The sequence below is a fragment of the Vanellus vanellus genome, assembly GCF_965231255.1.
Source record: "Vanellus vanellus genome assembly, contig: HAP1_SCAFFOLD_2153, whole genome shotgun sequence".
Lineage (NCBI taxonomy): Eukaryota > Metazoa > Chordata > Aves > Charadriiformes > Charadriidae > Vanellus > Vanellus vanellus.
Genome location: NW_028127663.1, coordinates 1 through 16216, shown reverse-complemented (window position 1 = coordinate 16216; position 16216 = coordinate 1). Strand labels below are relative to the sequence as shown.

Sequence of the window (16216 nt, the reverse complement as noted above, 5' to 3'; positions counted from 1 at the left end):
CCCCCCAAATGCCCCTATTCCCCCCCAAATCGCCCCTATTCCCCCCAAACCGCCCCCATTCCCCCCCCTATTCCCCCCCCAAACTGCCCCTATTCCCCCCCAAACCACCCCTATTCCCCCCAAATCGCCCCACTCCCCCCCATTCCCCCCCAAACCGCCCCTATTCCCCCCAAACCGCCCCATTCCCCCCCCATTCCCCCCCAAACCGCCCCATTCCCCCCCAAACTGCCCCTATTCCCCCCAAACCGCCCCCATCCCCCCCAAACCGCCCCTATTCCCCCCAAACCGCCCCATTCCCCCCCAAACCGCCCCCATTCCCCCCCAAACCGCCCCCATTCCCCCCAAACCGCCGCGCGGCGTCACCTTGGGTGGTGCCCATGCTGGCGGTGACGGTGGTGGCCGTGTGGGTGGTCCCGGTCTCGTGGGTCTCGCAGGGGGGGTTGGCACAGGCCCCGGGGGGGGCGAGGTGGCCGGGGGGCGCGGTGGCCCCCTGGGCCGGCGTCATGGTGGTGGCAGTGGCCGCCGTCTGGTGGGTCTGGCACGGGGGGGAGCCCTGCTGCGGGCCCCCGCTGCTGCCGGCGGTGGCCGTGGTGGCCGTGTTGGTGGTCCCCGTCTCGTGGGTCTCGCAGGGGGGTTGGAGCAGGGAGGGGACGCGGTGGCCACGGTGGCCACCACGGCGGTGGCCGTCCCCGGCTGGTGGGGTTGGTGGGGGCGGGAGCCGGCGGCCGTGGTGGTGGTGGCCGTGTTGGTGGTCCCCGTCTCGTGCGTCTCGCAGGGGGGGTTGGAGCACGGTCGCGGTGACGCCGTGCTGGTGGCCGCCGTGGTGGCGGTGGCCACCGCGGAGGTCGTCCCCGTCTCGTGGGCGTCGGAGCAGGGTCTGGAGGCCGCGGTGGTCACCGTGGTGGTCGTCCCCGTCTCGTGCGTCTCGCAGGGCGGGTTGGGACACGGCCGTGGCCCCGCGGCCGTGGTGGTGGTGGCCGTGTTGGTCGTCCCCGTCTCGTGGGTCTCACAAGGAGGGTTAGAACATGGCCTGGTGGCCACGGCCATGGTGGTGGTGGCCGTGTTGGTCGTCCCCGTCTCGTGCGTCTCACACGGTGGGTTGGAGCAGGGTCTGGTGGCCACGGCCATGGTGGTGGTGGCCGTGTTGGTCGTCCCCGTCTCGTGGGTCTCGCAGGGGGGGTTGGAACACGCTCTCGTCCCCGCGGCCGTGGTGGTGGTGGCCGTGGAGGTGGTCCCTGTCTCGTGGGTCTCGCAGGGGGGGTCGGAGCATGGCTGCGATGCCACGGCCATGGTGGTGGTGGCCGTGTTGGTCGTCCCCGTCTCGTGGGTCTCACAAGGAGGGTTGGAGCACGGTCTGGTGGCCACGGCCATGGTGGTGGTGGCCGTGTTGGTCGTCCCCGTCTCGTGGGTCTCGCAGGGGGGGTTGGAGCAGGGTCTCGTCCCCGTGGTGGCCGCGGTGGCCATCCCCATCTCGTGGGCGTCGCAGGGGGCGTCCCCGCAGGTTCTGGCCCCCGTGGTGGCCCCGTGGCTCGTCGCCGCCTCCGGACTCCCCGCGGCGGGGCTGGAGGACCCCCAGGGCGGCGGGCGGCTTTGGCACGGCGCCTTCTCCTCCCCGTGGCCGCGGGAGCCCTCCCGGCAAAGCCGCGGCGTCATGGTGGTGCCGGTGGCCGCCGTCTGGTGGGTGGGACAGGGCCCGGCGGGGCGGGCGACGCCGGCGGTGGGGGTGTTGGTGGTGCCGGTGTCGTGGGTCTCGCAGGGGGGGTTGGAGCAGCCCCGGACCACCGCCGCCGCGGTTTCGTTGCCCTCGCGGACCAGCTGGAGCGCCCCGCCGCCCACGTTGGCCACCAGGCTGGTGGTGGGGGTGTTGGTGGTGCCGGTGTCGTGGGTCTCGCAGGGGGGGTTGGAGCAGAGGAGGGTGACGGTGCCGGCGGTGGCCCCCCCGGGCTCGGCCTGGCCCCCCTCGGGGAGGGCGCCGGTGGCCCGCCGGCTGCTCGCCGGTGGGGGAGGCCAAGATGGAGACGGGGAGGTCGTGGACGGGCTGCGCCTCCCCGCTGGGGCGTCGTGATCAGCGTCACCTGCGTGGGCTGCGACACGGGCTGCGGCCCCCCCCCCCCCCCACGGGTCACCGGGCGGCCAGCGGTAGCCACGCGCCCAACGGACCCCCCCACCCCCTCATCTCTACACCCCCCCGCTCATCCGGACCACCCCCCGAACCCGCGGGGTGACCCACGGCTGTGCCCCAATTCCCCCCCCCCCACGTGGCCCTGGTCACCAGCAGGTCCCTGGTGGCCCACAGGGTCTCAGCGGTGGCCCACGGGGTCCCACTCCCAATCTGTGCCTCCGTCACCCCCCATACCTGCCCCCGCCTACACCAAAATGGGGGGCCGGGGTGCTGCCCGTGTCCCCAAGGGTGGCCCACAGGCTCCCACTGGTGGCCTGTGGCATCCCATCGGTGGCCCACTGGGTCCTGCTGGTGGCCCACGGCTGTGTCCCCCCAAATTGGTTGCCTCTCTCACCCCCAAACCCATAGTTCCCCCCTCTCTACGCCAAAACGCGGGGTCAGGGCTCGCGAGGAGCCTCAGGGTCCTACTTGTGTGCCCTCCTGGTGGCCCCACTGGTGGCCCACAGGGTCCTGCTGGTGGCCCATAGCCGTGTCCCCCCAAACCGGTGGCTCTGTCACCCCCAAACCCCCAGCCCCCCCCCCCCAACTACACCAAAACACAGGACCGGGGCTGCTGAGGAGCCTCAGGGTCCTGCCCCTGTCCCCCCCCCCCCGCCCTAGGTAGCCCACAGGGTCCCGTCGGTAGCCACGCGCCCCGCCGCGCTCACCTGCATGGTGATGGTGGGGGTGCCGAGCCCGCCGGCCGCCGTCATGGTGGTCTGCGCGGCCGAGACGGTGATGGCGGCGGGGTTGATGACCTGGCTGGAGAGCGTGGCGATGGTGCCCAGCGTGGTGATGGGGGTGGCCAGCGAGGCGCTGGCGCTGTGGCCACCCGCGGCTCCCCCGGCCAGGCTGGTGGACACCGTCCCCGTCACCGTCCCAGCGTCGTCACACCTGCGGGGAGGGGAGCGGAGACACGACGACGCGCGCCTTTAATTAAGCCGCCGGGCGCGGCGCGGTGACGCGGCGGTGACATCACGGCGGCGCCGCTTACCCGTGGTGCCTTTGACCACCAGCGTGGTGACGGTGGGTTTGACGGCGGAGACGGTGACGGGGGTGACCAGGCGGACGCCCCCCATGGGGACGGTGCGCAGGATGGTGCCCGGCTGCCCCGGGGCGCCCTTAAGGACCACCTGAGTGGGGGGTGACACACACGGAGAGAGGGGGGGGCGTGAGGGGGAGGGGAGGGGCTCGGGGGACAGCGGGGGGGTCCCGGGGTGGCGCCCCCCCCCCCCCTCCCAGACCTGGGTGACCCCCTGCTGGCCGTGGCCCGTGGCCAGTTTGGGGACGGCGGTGATGATCTTGGCGGGGGCGCCGGTGCCCGACGTCATCACTTTGGTGGTGATGATGGTGATGGGCGACTTGATGCCGGGGCTGCTGGTCACGCCTGGGGGGGCACGTGGGTCAGGGACCCCCCCCGGCCCCCCCTACGCCTCTGAGCCCCCCGTTCTCCCCATATCCCCCCCCCCCCCATTTTGCCCCCCCTACACCCCCCCCAGCCCCGTTTCTCCCCTTCTGAGCCCCATTTCCCCCCTCCCCAGTTCCCCAATGCCCCCCAGCCCCATTTTCCCCCCCTCTGTGCCCCCCCAGCCCCATCTTCCCCCTCTGTGCCCCCCCAGACCCATCTCCCCCCCCTCTAAGCCCCATTCCCCTCCCTGTGCCCCCCCAGCCCCATCTCCCCCTCTCCATGACCCCCATCCCCATCTCCCCCCCCTCCATGACCCCCATCCCCATCTCCCCCCTCCCCATCCCCATCTCCCCCCCTCCATGACCCCCAGCCCCATCTCCCCCCTCTCCGTGCCCCCCCAGCCCCATTTCCCCCATCTCCCCCCTCTCCGTGCCCCCCCATCCCCATCTCCCCCCTCCCCAGCCCCATCTCCCCCCTCTCCGTGCCCCCCCATCCCCATCTCCCCCCTCCCCAGCCCCATCTCCCCCCTCCATGACCCCCATCCCCATCTCCCCCCTCCCCATCCCCATCTCCCCCCCTCCATGACCCCCAGCCCCATCTCCCCCCTCTCTGTGCCCCCCCATCCCCATCTCCCCCCTCCCCAGCCCCATTTCCCCCCTCTCTGTGCCCCCCCATCCCCATCTCCCCCCTCCCCATCCCCATCTCCCCCCCTCCATGACCCCCAGCCCCATCTCCCCCCTCTCTGTGCCCCCCAGCCCCATTTCCCCCCTCCCCATCCCCATCTCCCCCTCTCTGTGCCCCCCCAGCCCCATCTCCCCCCTCCCCAGCCCCATCCCCCCCCCCCGCGCCCCCCCCAGCCCCCCGCGCACCGGTGGCGCCGGCCTGGGTGATGATGGCGGACATGGGGATGGTCTTGATGATGGTGGTGGTGCCGGGCTTGGTGGTGCTGGGGGAGACGGAGCTGATGCCCAGGATGGTGGGCTTGGCCCCCCCCCGCCCCCGCCTGCGTCGTCGTCAGGATGGTGGTGGGCTTCCCCTCCCCCGACGTCACCAGCTTCAGGATGGTCCCCGCCGGCAGCGGGCCCTTCGTCTGGGGGGGGCAGGGGGTCAGCGGGGGGGGGGTCTGGGGGCGAGGGGGGGCTCAGGGACAAGGGGGGGGGGGGCTCGGGATGGTCCCTGGGGACAAGGGGAGGGGCTGGGGGGGCTCAGGGATAAGGGCCGGGGGGGGTTGGGGACTGGGGGGTCTCAGGGACAAGGGGGGGGGGTCTCTCAGAGATGGTCTTGGGGACGAGGGGGGTCTGGGGGGGTCATGGGGACAAAGGGGGGGGTTGGGGGGTCCTGGGGACAAGGGGGGGTCTCTCAGAGATGGTCTTAGGGACAAGGAGGGTCTCACGGGCAAAGGGGGGTCCTCAGGGCCACGGGGGGGGGTCTTGGGGACAAGGGGGGGGTCTCAGAGATGGTCTTGGGACAAGGGGGCGTCTGGGGGGTCTCAGGGACAAGGGGGGGGTTGGGGGGCTCAGGGACAAGGGCGGGGGGGGTTGGGGACTGGGGGGGGTCTCAGGGACAAGGGGGGGGGGTCTCTCAGAGATGGTCTTGGGGACGAGGGGGGTCTGGGGGGTCTCAGGGACAAGGGGGGGGCTGGGGGGGCTCAGGGACAAGGGCGGGGGGGGTTGGGGACTGGGGGGGGTCTCAGGGACAAGGGGGGGGTCTCTCAGAGATGGTCTTGGGGACGAGGGGGGGTCTGGGGGGTCCTGGGACAAGGGGGGGGTCTCTCAGAGATGGTCTTGGGGACAAGGGGAGGGTCTGGGGGGGCCTGGGGGCAACGGGGGGGTCCTCAGGGCCACGGGGGGGGTCTTGGGGACAAGGGGGGGTCTCAGAGATGGTCTTGGGGACAAGGGGGGATCTGGGGGGGGCATGGGGACAAGGGGGGGTCTCAAGGGCAAAGGGGGGGTCCTCAGGGACACGGGGGGGGTCTGGGGGGGTCCTGGGGACAAGGGGGGTGTCAGGAACAAGGGAGGGGTCCTCAGGGCCACGCGGGGGGGGTCTTGGGGCCAAGGGGGGGTCTCAGAGATGGTCTTTGGGACAAGAGGGGTCTGGGGGGGACAAGGGGGGTCTCAAGGGCAAAGGAGGGGTCCTCAGGGACATGAGGGGGGTCTGGGGGGGATCCTGGGGACAATGGGGGTGTCAGGAAAAAGGGGGGGGCTGGGAGGGTCCTGGGGACAAGGGGGGGGTCCTCAGGGCCACGGGGGGGATCTTGGGGCCAAGGGGGCTCAGGAACAAGGACAGCCTTGGGGCCAAGGGGGGGTGTGAGGGCCAAGGAGGGGTCTCGGGGACAGCCCTGGGGCCAAGGGGGGGGGGTGGGGGGCCCTGGGGAGCGAGGGGTCTGTGCCCAGGGGCGGGGGGGCGCGGGGGGGGCGCGGGGGGCACCTGTATGATCTGGGTGACGGGGCCGGTGGAGGCCTGCCCGGTGACGGCCGAGGTCTGCACGGGCTTCGTCTGCACCACCGACATCACCTTCCCCAGGTTGGAGATCTGGGGGGGCCCGGGGGGGTCAGCCCCGCGCCCCCCAGCCGGGGGGGGGAGTGCCAATGCCTCCAGAACGGGGCATTTAGGGGGTCAGCGCCCCCCCCCCAAACTGTGGTATTCCAGGGGTTGAGGGACCCCCCCGGGACCCCCAAACTCAGGTGTTTACGGGCTCAGAGCCCCCCCAAAACCCCCGTCTCCCCCAAACCCGGGTGTTTATGGAGTCAGCCCCCCCGGGACCCCCATCTCCCCCAGTCCCCACTGTCTGTGGGCTCAGGGCCCCTCCCGAGCCCCCCCAGGACCCCCATCTCCCCCAAACTCAGGTCTTTATGGGCTCAGGGCCCCCCCGGGACCCCCATCTCCCCCAATCCCCACTGTCTGTGGGCTCAGGGCCCCCCCAGAGCCCCCCCGGGACCCCCATCTCCCCCAGTCCCCACTGTCTGTGGGCTCAGGGCCCCCCCAGAGCCCCCCCGGGACCCCCATCTCCCCCAGTCCCCACTGTCTGTGGGCTCAGGGCCCCCCCCAGGACCCCCATCTCCCCCAAACTCAGGTCTTTATGGGCTCAGGGCCCCCCCGGGACCCCCATCTCCCCCCATCCCCAGTGTCTGTGGGCTCAGGGCCCCCCCGAGCCCCCCCGGGACCCCCATCTCCCCCAGTCCTCTGTGCCTGTGCGCTCAGGGCCCCCCTGGGACCCCCATCTCCCCCAATCCCCACTGTCTGTGGGCTCAGGGCCCCCCCCAGAGCCCCCCCGGGACCCCCATCTCCCCCAATCCCCGGTGCCTGTGGGCTCAGGGCTCCCCCCGAGCCCCCCCAGGACCCCCATCTCCCCCAGTCCCCACTGTCTGTGGGCTCAGGACCCCTCCCGAGCCCCCCCAGGACCCCCATCTCCCCCAAACTCAGGTCTTTATGGGCTCAGGGCCCCCCCGGGACCCCCATCTCCCCCCATCCCCAGTGTCTGTGGGCTCAGGGCCCCCCCGGGGCCGCGTCACCCCACGCCCTGCGGGGAGGGGGCCCTGCCACTCACCAGGGCGCTGCCCCCCGGGACGGAGATGGGGCTCTTGACGAGGGTGATGGTTTTGGTGACGCCGCCCACCACGGTGGTCATGACCTGCGCCTGCTGGGCCACCGTCACCGTGCCGGACTTGTGGACGGTGATGATGGGGCGCGTGGCCGCGTTGGTGGCGGGGGTGGCCGTCCCCGCCGTCCCCACCTGCGCCGCCGCCGTCTTCAGCATGCGGGTGGCCGGGTTGCTCACCTGGGGGGGGAGGGGACGTGGGTGGCACGTCTGGACCCCCCCATGGCGGTGGTGGCAGCGGTGGCGGTGACGCCGGCGCGGCGGCTTACCATGACGGGGGACGAGGCCACCTTGACGGTGGCCGGCAGCGTGGTGGTGCCGGGGGAGACGGCCACCGTCTTGACGATGGTGGCCCCGGCGGGGACGCTGAGCACGGTGGGGGCCGAGGACGGGGGGATCTTCTGGGTGGCGGCGGCCGCCGCTGCCAGCGCCGCCATGCCGCTCATCTGGGGGCTGCTGCCGATCACCTGGGGGGGATGGGGGGGGGCTCACCGCGCGGCCCCACATCCCCCCTTTATGCACATACCCTCCCTGCGTGTCCCCGTCCCCCCCCGCACCCCCCCACAGTGTCCCCAAATCCCCTCTGTGTCCCCTATTTCCACCCCCAGTTCCCTTCCTGTGTCCCCCCAGGACACCCTCATGTCCCCACGTCCCCCCACATCCCCTCAGTGTCCCCATTCCCCCCCCCATGTCCCCAAAGGTCCCCCGTGCCCCCATGTCCCTCCACGTCCCCACTGTGTCCCCAATTTCCACCCCCAGCTCCCCCCTGTGTCCCCACGTCCCCTCAGTGTCCCCAGTTTCCCCCCCAGCTCCCCCCTGTGTCCCCACCCCCCCCATATCCCCGATTTCCCCCCCTCATGTCCCCCACTGTGCCCCCACGTCCCCTCTGTGTCCCCAATTCCCACCCCCATCTCCCCCCCGCGTCCCCGTACCCCCCCATATCCCTCACGTCCCCCCCCCTCTTCTCCTCCGTGTCCCCATATGACCCCTCGGTGTCCCCCCGCCCCCCCCGGCCCCCCCTTACCGTGCCCTGGGGGCTCTGGCTGGGCACCACCATGCGCACGCCGGCGGGCAGGGACGTCACCGTCACCGGGGCTTTGCCGGGCTGCCCGGCCGAGCGCACCGTCACCAGGGGGGGCCCCGCCGTCGCCGCCGGGGGCCCCGTCACCTTCAGCACTGCCGGCACGCCTGACGGGGGGGGGACACACACAGGGGGGCGTCAGCGCACACCCTGACCCCCCCGCCGCCCCCCACCCCCCGTCCCCGCGTAACCCCTCCTCCCCACGGCCCCAAAATCCCCCTCCCCCATATCCCTGTGTCCCCACCACCCCCATACCCCCCCCCCCCCCGTGTCCTCATGGCCCCCCGCATCCCCACGGCCCCCAAATCTGTCCCACATATCCTGTGTCCCCAAATCCCCCGGGTCCCCCCGTGTCCCCTCATGTCCCCAAACCCCCCCTGTCCCCACATCCCTCCTAATGTCCCCCCATGTCCCCAACCCCCCCGTGTCCCCAAACCCCCCCTTATCCCCAAACCCCACCACATCCTCCCCATCCCCCCATATCCCCCCGTGTCCCCAAACCCCCCCATGTCCCCACATCCCTCCTAATGTCCCCCCCATGTCCCCAACCCCCCCCAATGTCCCCAAACCCCCCCTTATCCCCAAACCCCACATCCTCCCCATCCCCCCATATCCCCCCGTATCCCCAAACCCCCCCATGTCCCCACATCCCTCCTAATGTCCCCCCAATGTCCCCAAACCCCCCCTTTCCCCAAACCCCCCCTTTCCCCACATCCTCCCCACCCCCCTATATCCCCCCTGATGTCCCCAAACACCCCCATGTCCCCACATCCTCCCCACCCCCCCATATCCCCCCGTGTCCCCAAACCCCCCCATGTCCCCACATCCCTCCTAATGTCCCCCAATGTCCCCAAACCCTCCGTGTCCCCACATCCTCCCCACCCCCCTATATCCCCCCGTATCCCCAAACACCCCCATGTCCCCACATCCCTCCTAATGTCCCCCCAATGTCCCCAAACACCCCCATGTCCCCACATCCTCCCCACCCCCCCGTATCCCCCCGTGTCCCCAAACCCCCCCATGTCCCCACATCCCTCCTAATGTCCCCCCAATGTCCCCAAACCCCCCCTTTCCCCAAACCCCCCGTGTCCCCACATCCTCCCCACCCCCCCATATCCCCCCGTGTCCCCAAACCCCCCCATGTCCCCACATCCCTCCTAATGTCCCCCAATGTCCCCAAACCCCCCGTGTCCCCACATCCTCCCCACCCCCCTATATCCCCCCGTATCCCCAAACACCCCCATGTCCTCAACCCCCCTGATGTCCCCAACCCCCCCAATGTCCCCAACCCCCCCCGATGTCCCCAACCCCCCCGATGTCCCCAACCCCCCCCCAGACCCCCCAAACTCACCGGGGGCGCGTGCGGCGGTGGCCCCGCTGAGAGGGGCGGCGGGGGGCCCGGCGGGCAGCACCTGCAGGGGGGCGGCGGGGGCGGGGGCGGCGGGGGCCGGGGGTCCCGGCGGGGGCGGGGGCGGCAGCAGGGTCAGGCCGACGGGTCCCAGCGCCTGCGGGGCCGGGGGGGGCCCGGGGGCGGCGGCGGCGGGGGCAGGGCTTTTGGGGGGGTTGGAGGGGACGGAGGGGACGGGGGCGGGGGCCGGGGAGGCGGCGGCGGGGATCTCGTACTTCTGGAGCTGCAGCAGGTAGGAGTCGGCGGTGGGCACCGGCCCCCAGCTCACCTCCAGCGAGGTGGTGTTGGCGCGCACCAGCTGCACCCGCGCCGGCGCCGGCGGCCGCTCTGGGGGGAAAGAGGGGGAAAGAGGGGGTGGGGGGGGGACCTGGGGACAGCCTGCGGGGTCCTCGGCCCCTGTGGGACACCCCAGTGCTGTCCCGGGGCACCCCCCGGCGTCAGGACGGGGCTGGGGACACCCAAAGTGGAGTTGGGGACACCCAGGATGGACCTCAGGACATCCCAGTGCCATCCCAGGGCACCCCCCGGCGTCAGGATGGGGCTGGGGACACCCAAAGTGGAGTTGGGGACACCCAGGATGGACCTCAGGGCATCCCAGTGCCATCCCGGGACACCCCACGGCTCTGGGACGGAGCTGGGGACACCCAAAGTGGAGTTGGGGACACCCAGGATGGACCTCAGGGCATCCCAGTGCCATCCCGGGGCACCCCACGGCTCTGGGACGGAGCTGGGGACACCCAAAGTGGAGTTGGGGACACCCAGGATGGACCTCAGGACATCCCAGTGCCATCCCGGGGCACCCCACGGCTCTGGGACGGAGCTGGGGACACCCAAAGTGGAGTTGGGGACACCCAGGATGGACCTCAGGGCATCCCAGTGCCATCCCGAGGCACCCCACGGCTCCGGGACGGAGCTGGGGACACCCAAAGTGGAGTTGGGGACACCCAGAATGGACCTCAGGACATCCCAGTGCCACCCCGGGACACCCCACGGCTCCGGGACGGAGCTGGGGACACCCAAAGTGGAGTTGGGGACACCCAGGATGGACCTCAGGGCATCCCAGTGCCATCCCGGGGCACCCCACGGCTCTGGGACGGAGCTGGGGACACCCAAAGTGGAGTTGGGGACACCCAGGATGGACCTCAGGAGGCCCCAGTGCCATCCTGGGACACCCCACGGCTCCGGGACAGAGCTGGGGACACCCAAAGTGGAGTTGGGGACACCCAGGATGGACCTCAGGGCATCCCAGTGCCACCCCGGGGCACCCCACGGCTCTGGGACGGAGCTGGGGACACCCAAAGTGGAGTTGGGGACACCCAGGATGGACCTCAGGAGGCCCCAGTGCCATCCTGGGACACCCCACGGCTCTGGGACGGAGCTGGGGACACCCAAAGTGGAGTTGGGGACACCCAGGATGGACCTCAGGGCATCCCAGTGCCATCCCGGGGCACCCCACGGCTCTGGGACGGAGCTGGGGACACCCAAAGTGGAGTTGGGGACACCCAGGATGGACCTCAGGGCATCCCAGTGCCATCCCGGGGCACCCCACGGCTCCGAGACGGAGCTGGGGACACCCAAAGTGGAGTTGGGGACACCCAGGATGGACCTCAGGAGGCCCCAGTGCCATCCTGGGACACCCCACGGCTCCGGGACAGAGCTGGGGACACCCAAAGTGGAGTTGGGGACACCCAGGACACCCCAGTCCCCATCCTGGAGCACCCCGTGGCTTCAGGATGGACCTGGGGACACCCAAAGTGGACCTGGAGACCCCCAAAATGCCATGAAACTCTCTCGGGGCACCCCGTGACACCAGGACAGACCGGGGAACGCCCCAATCTCCGTTCTGGGGACACCTCATAGACCTGAAGACCCCCAGCACAGTCCTGGGGACCCCCAAGATCCCACAGGACCCCCCAATGGCCCTCCCGGGGCACCCCATGGACCTGAGAGCCCCCAGGACAGAGCTGAGGACCCCCAGAACACCCCATCCTGGGGGGCCCCACGGCTCGGGGAGGGACCCGCAGACCCCCAGAACGGAGCTGGGGACCCCCAACATCCCACGGGACACCCCAGTCCCCATCCTGGGACACCCCGTGGACCTGAAGACCACCCAAGACAGACCTGGGGACCCCCCCCGAGGCCCGGGGACCCCCCCAAACTCACCGGTCTCCAGGTACCAGAGGTCCTTGCAGCAGACCTGGTTGTTCCAGGCCTTGCGGTAGCCGTCGCGGCCGCTCCAGATGTAGAGGCGGGTGGTGATGGCCACCGCGCAGTGGCCGGCCCGTGCCCGCGGCACGTTGTCCTCCAGCGTGTCCATCAGGATGGGCTCCCAGGCCATGGAGTCTGGGGGGCATCAGGCACGGGGGTGGGGGGGGGACTCGGGGCAGCGCCAGAGCGGAAATAAGGGGGTCGGGGGGACGTTGGTGGGGTCGGGAGAGGTGGGGGGCTCCAGGAAGGGCCCAGGAGGGGTTTGGGGGGCTCCAGGAGGGGTTTGGGGGGCTCCAGGGGACTCAGGGGCCTCAAGGAGAGATTTGGGGGGCTCTGGGAAGGATCTGGGTGGTCTCCAAGAGGGATTTGGGGGGCTCTGGGAAGGATTTGGGTGGTCTCCAAGAGGGATTTGGGGGTCTCTGGGAAGGATTTGGGTGGTCTCCAAGAGGGATTTGGGGGTCTCTGGGGGTCTCAAGAGCTTTGAAAAGAGGTTTGAAAGACTCAGAGAGAGACCTGGGGGGGCTCAAGGGGTTCCGGGAGAGGTTTGGGGGGCTCCCGGAGGGATTCGGGGGGCTCTGCGAGGGATTGAGGGGGGTCTTCAGAGGAAGTTTGGAAATCTCTGAGCAGCTCAAGAGCCTCAAGGAGAGGTTTGGGGGCCTCCGGGAGGGGTTTGGGGGCCTCAAGAAGAAAGTTGAGGAGTCTTGAAGAGACACAGCTGAAGTTTGGGGGGTCTCCAAGAGGGGCCTGAGGGGCTCAGGGACAGGTTTGGGGGGTCTCAGAGAGAGATTCGGGGGTCTGGGGGGGTCCCGGGGGGGTCCCTTACCCAGGTTGAGACAGGCCAAAGTGTTGGTGCACTTCCACTCCTTCTCGTGCGTCGCCACCTTCACGTCGTCCATCACCAGCGGCACCCACCCCCCGAACACGTACATCCTGGGGGGGGGGACAGGGTGGGGGGGTCAGGGGGGGCACCCCGGGGCTTGGGGGGGGCGCTTGGTTTAATTAGAGGCTTAATAATAAAAGAGAACGGAACGGGACCACAAAGGGAATGGCTCGAATGGAGGAGGGGTTAATGGGCGCTGGGGGGGTTAATAGGTGTTGGGGGGCTCAATGGGTGAGGGGGGGGCTCAATGGGTGAGGGGGGGGCTCAATGGGTATAGGGGGGGCTTAATTGGTGTTGGGGGGCTTAATTGGTGTTGGGGGGCACAGCAGACCCCCCCTCTATATGACACAAACTGGACACCCCCCCAATCACAGAGAAACGGTGTTGGGGTGTCCCCACTATTATCGAGGGACTGAGGGACCCAGTGCCCCCCCCCCCCCGGGGGGATGAAACGGGGAGGGGGGAACCCCCCAAACCCCACTGTTGGGGTTTGGTTTGGTTTTTTTTTTTGAGGGGGGGACACACAACTTACTTATTCCCGATGGTGGTGGCGGAGTGGAGGCTGCGGGGCAGGGGCGCCACCCCGCTCAGGCTGGGCTTGTTCCAGGTCAGCGTCTCTGCCGCCCCCCCCAAAACCAGAGCACAAACGATGAGAAAGGCCCCCCCGAAACCCGCTCCCCACCCCCCAGGAGCCCCCCCGCCGGCGCTCACCGATGTCCAGGGTCCAGAGGTCGCCCAGGCGGCAGCCGCTCATGCCGCCGTAGATGACCAGGCGCGACTTGCGGCTCTCCCGCTCCGTGTACACCACGGCCGTGTGGCTCTCGCGGGGGGGGGGCAGCACCCCGTAGGTGATGGGGATGTCCCACGCCACCACCCCCGAGCCCGGGCGCAGCTCCAGCACGTACAGGTCGTTCAGGTACCTGGGGGGGGGGAAGGGACGGGCTGAGAGACCCCCCCGGGGCACCCAGGGGGAACTGGGGCTCCCCCAGAGTGACCAGGGGTCCCTCAGACCCCCCCAAAGCGCCCAGGGGTCCCTGAGACCCCCCCCAAAGCGCCCAGGGGTCCCTAATGTTGCCCGAGACCCCCCCAAAGCGCCCAGGGGTCCCTGAGACCCCCCCAGAGCGCCCAGGGGTCCCTAATGTCAGCTGGGACCCCCCCAAAGCGCCCAGGGGTCCCTAATGTCGCCTGAGACCCCCCCCAAAGCGCCCAGGGGTCCCTAATGTCGCCTGAGACCCCCCCCAAAGCGCCCAGGGGTCCCTAATGTCACCTGAGACCCCCCCAAAGCGCCCAGGGGTCCCTAATGTCACCTGAGACCCCCCCCAAAGCACCCAGGGGTCCCTAATGTCAGCTGGGACCGCCCCCAAGTGCCCAGGGGTCCCTGAGACCCCCCCAAAGCGCCCAGAAGTCCCTAATGTCACCTGAGACCCCCCCAAAGCGCCCAGGGGTCCCTAATGTCACCTGGGACCCCCCCAAAGCGCCCAGGGGTCCCTGAGACCCCCCCAAAGCGCCCAGAAGTCCCTAATGTCACCTGAGACCCCCCCAAAGCGCCCAGGGGTCCCTAATGTCACCTGGGACCCCCCCAAAGCGCCCAGGGGTCCCTGAGACCCCCCCAAAGCACCCAGGGGTCCCTAATGTCACCTGAGACCCCCCCAAAGTGCCCAGGGGTCCCTGAGACCCCCCCAAAGTGCCCAGGGGTCCCTAATGTCACCTGTGCCCCCCCCCCCAAAGCACCCAGGGGTCCCTAATGTCACCTGGGCCCCCCCCCCCCAAATGCACCCAGGGGTCCCCCCAAAGGACGCAGAGATTTGGGGTCTCCCCCACATCCACCCAAGTGACCTAAAATTCTTTGTGACCCCCCCCCCCCCAAACCCACCTAAGATGTCCCCAGTGTCACCCCTGACCCCCCCCAAGGAAGCCAGGGGCCCCTGTGACCCCCCCAAAAAGGACCCAGGATGTCCTCAGTGTCACCTCTGCTCCCCCAAGTGACCCCCGTGTCCCCCCCAAGGCACCTGGGGGTCCCCGCGCCCCCCCCAAACCCGACCCAGAGCCCTGAGGTGTCACCCAGACACCCCCCGAAACACCCCCTGGTCCCCGTGAGCCCCCCAAAACACATCTACGCTGTCCCCGGTGCCCCCCACACCCCCCAAAGGCACCCGGGGGGTCCCTGTGACCCCCCCAAGACATCCCGCTGTGTCCCCCCCCTCGCCGCAGTTCCGCGCCCCCCCCGTACCGGGGGATGTTGTTTTTGGGGTCCTCGCTGTCGTTGGCCAGCCCCCCGAAGAGGTAGCACTTGTTGCCCACCAGGGAGAAGCTGTGGCCCAGGCGGGGGCAGGGGGGGGGCCCGTTTTTGGGGATTTTCGCCTTCAGCCGCTTCCACTCCCACCGGCTGGCCTGCGAACAGCGAGGGGGGGGCACAGATGGAGCACCCCCCGTCCCGCAGGGCCCCCCCCAGTCCGGGAGAGACGCCGGAGAGCGGAAAAGGGACGGCAGCGGGTGATGAAAAAGGGCTTTGCTCCCCCCGAACCTGCCGGGGTTTGGGGCCCCCCGGGGTTTTTTCGAGCCCCCCCCCCCCGGGGTTTTGGGGGCCCCCCCCGGTACCTGGAGCTCGTAGAGGTCGTTGCTGTACTTGCCGTACTCCACCATGCCCCCGAAAACGAGGAGGCGCGTGCCGTCGCAGACGAAGCCGTAGGCGGCGCAGCCGGGGGGGATGTCCCCCCGCACCGCCGGGATGAACCACTGGTTGGTGGCTGTGACGGGGGGGGGGAAGGGGGGGGGGGGCACAAAATGGGGGGAGAAGAGACAAAAATGGGGAAAGGGGAGACAAAGTTAGGAGAGCGGACACAAAACTGGGGGGACGTCAGTTGGGTGGGAGCGCCCCACGGCCCCTGTGGGGAGGGGAAGGGTTAATTTGGGGGCCCCCCCCCGGGACACGAGGGGATCCCCCCAACAGTGTGTAATGGGGGGGGGGAGTGGGGCGATGTGCCCCCCCCCCGGCACATGGGGACCCCCCAAGAGAAGTTGGGGACCCCTAACGACAGCAAACACCCCCCAACACCCCGTGGGCAGCGAGAGGGACCCCCAAGTCCAGAGACTCCCTCCCGGGGACACCCCTGACCCCCCCGAGCCCCCTCTGCTCCTCAGACCCCCCCAGAGACCCCCCCAGGGTCACCCCAGCCCATGTATGGACCCCCAGACCCCCCCCCCGCTCCCCAAACCCCCCCAAGACCCCCCCAGGGACACTGCAGGCCCCACAGAGACCCCCAGACCCCCCCCAGGACCCCCCCCTTAGGGACACCCCAGCCCCCCCAGACCCCCCCAGGGTCACCCCAGCCCATGTAGGGACCCCCAGACCCCCCCCGCTCCCCAAACCCCCCAAGACCCCCCCAGGGACACCACAGCCCCCACAGAGACCCCCAGACCCCCCCCCAGGACCCCCCCCTTAGGGACACCCCAGCCCCCCCAGACCCCCCCC

The 16216-nt window shown here is 70.4% G+C and overlaps 1 protein-coding gene across 1 annotated transcript; it reads right to left on the bottom strand.

Annotated features, from left to right (window-relative positions):
• Positions 1–369: 369 nt before the first annotated feature.
• LOC309685111 (host cell factor 1-like) lies at positions 370–15490 on the bottom strand. The gene is given in 20 exon segments (XM_082500926.1): positions 370–1980; positions 1982–2048; positions 2050–2096; positions 2830–3044; positions 3047–3055; positions 3156–3294; positions 3406–3548; positions 4439–4562; positions 4564–4659; positions 5997–6101; positions 7117–7347; positions 7437–7634; positions 8192–8355; positions 9600–9983; positions 11820–11999; positions 12688–12794; positions 13277–13361; positions 13456–13664; positions 14975–15135; positions 15343–15490. Coding segments are annotated over 20 exon segments (4188 nt in total). The 5' UTR covers positions 15388–15490; the 3' UTR covers positions 370–501.
• Between the last annotated feature and the right edge of the window lie 726 nt (positions 15491–16216).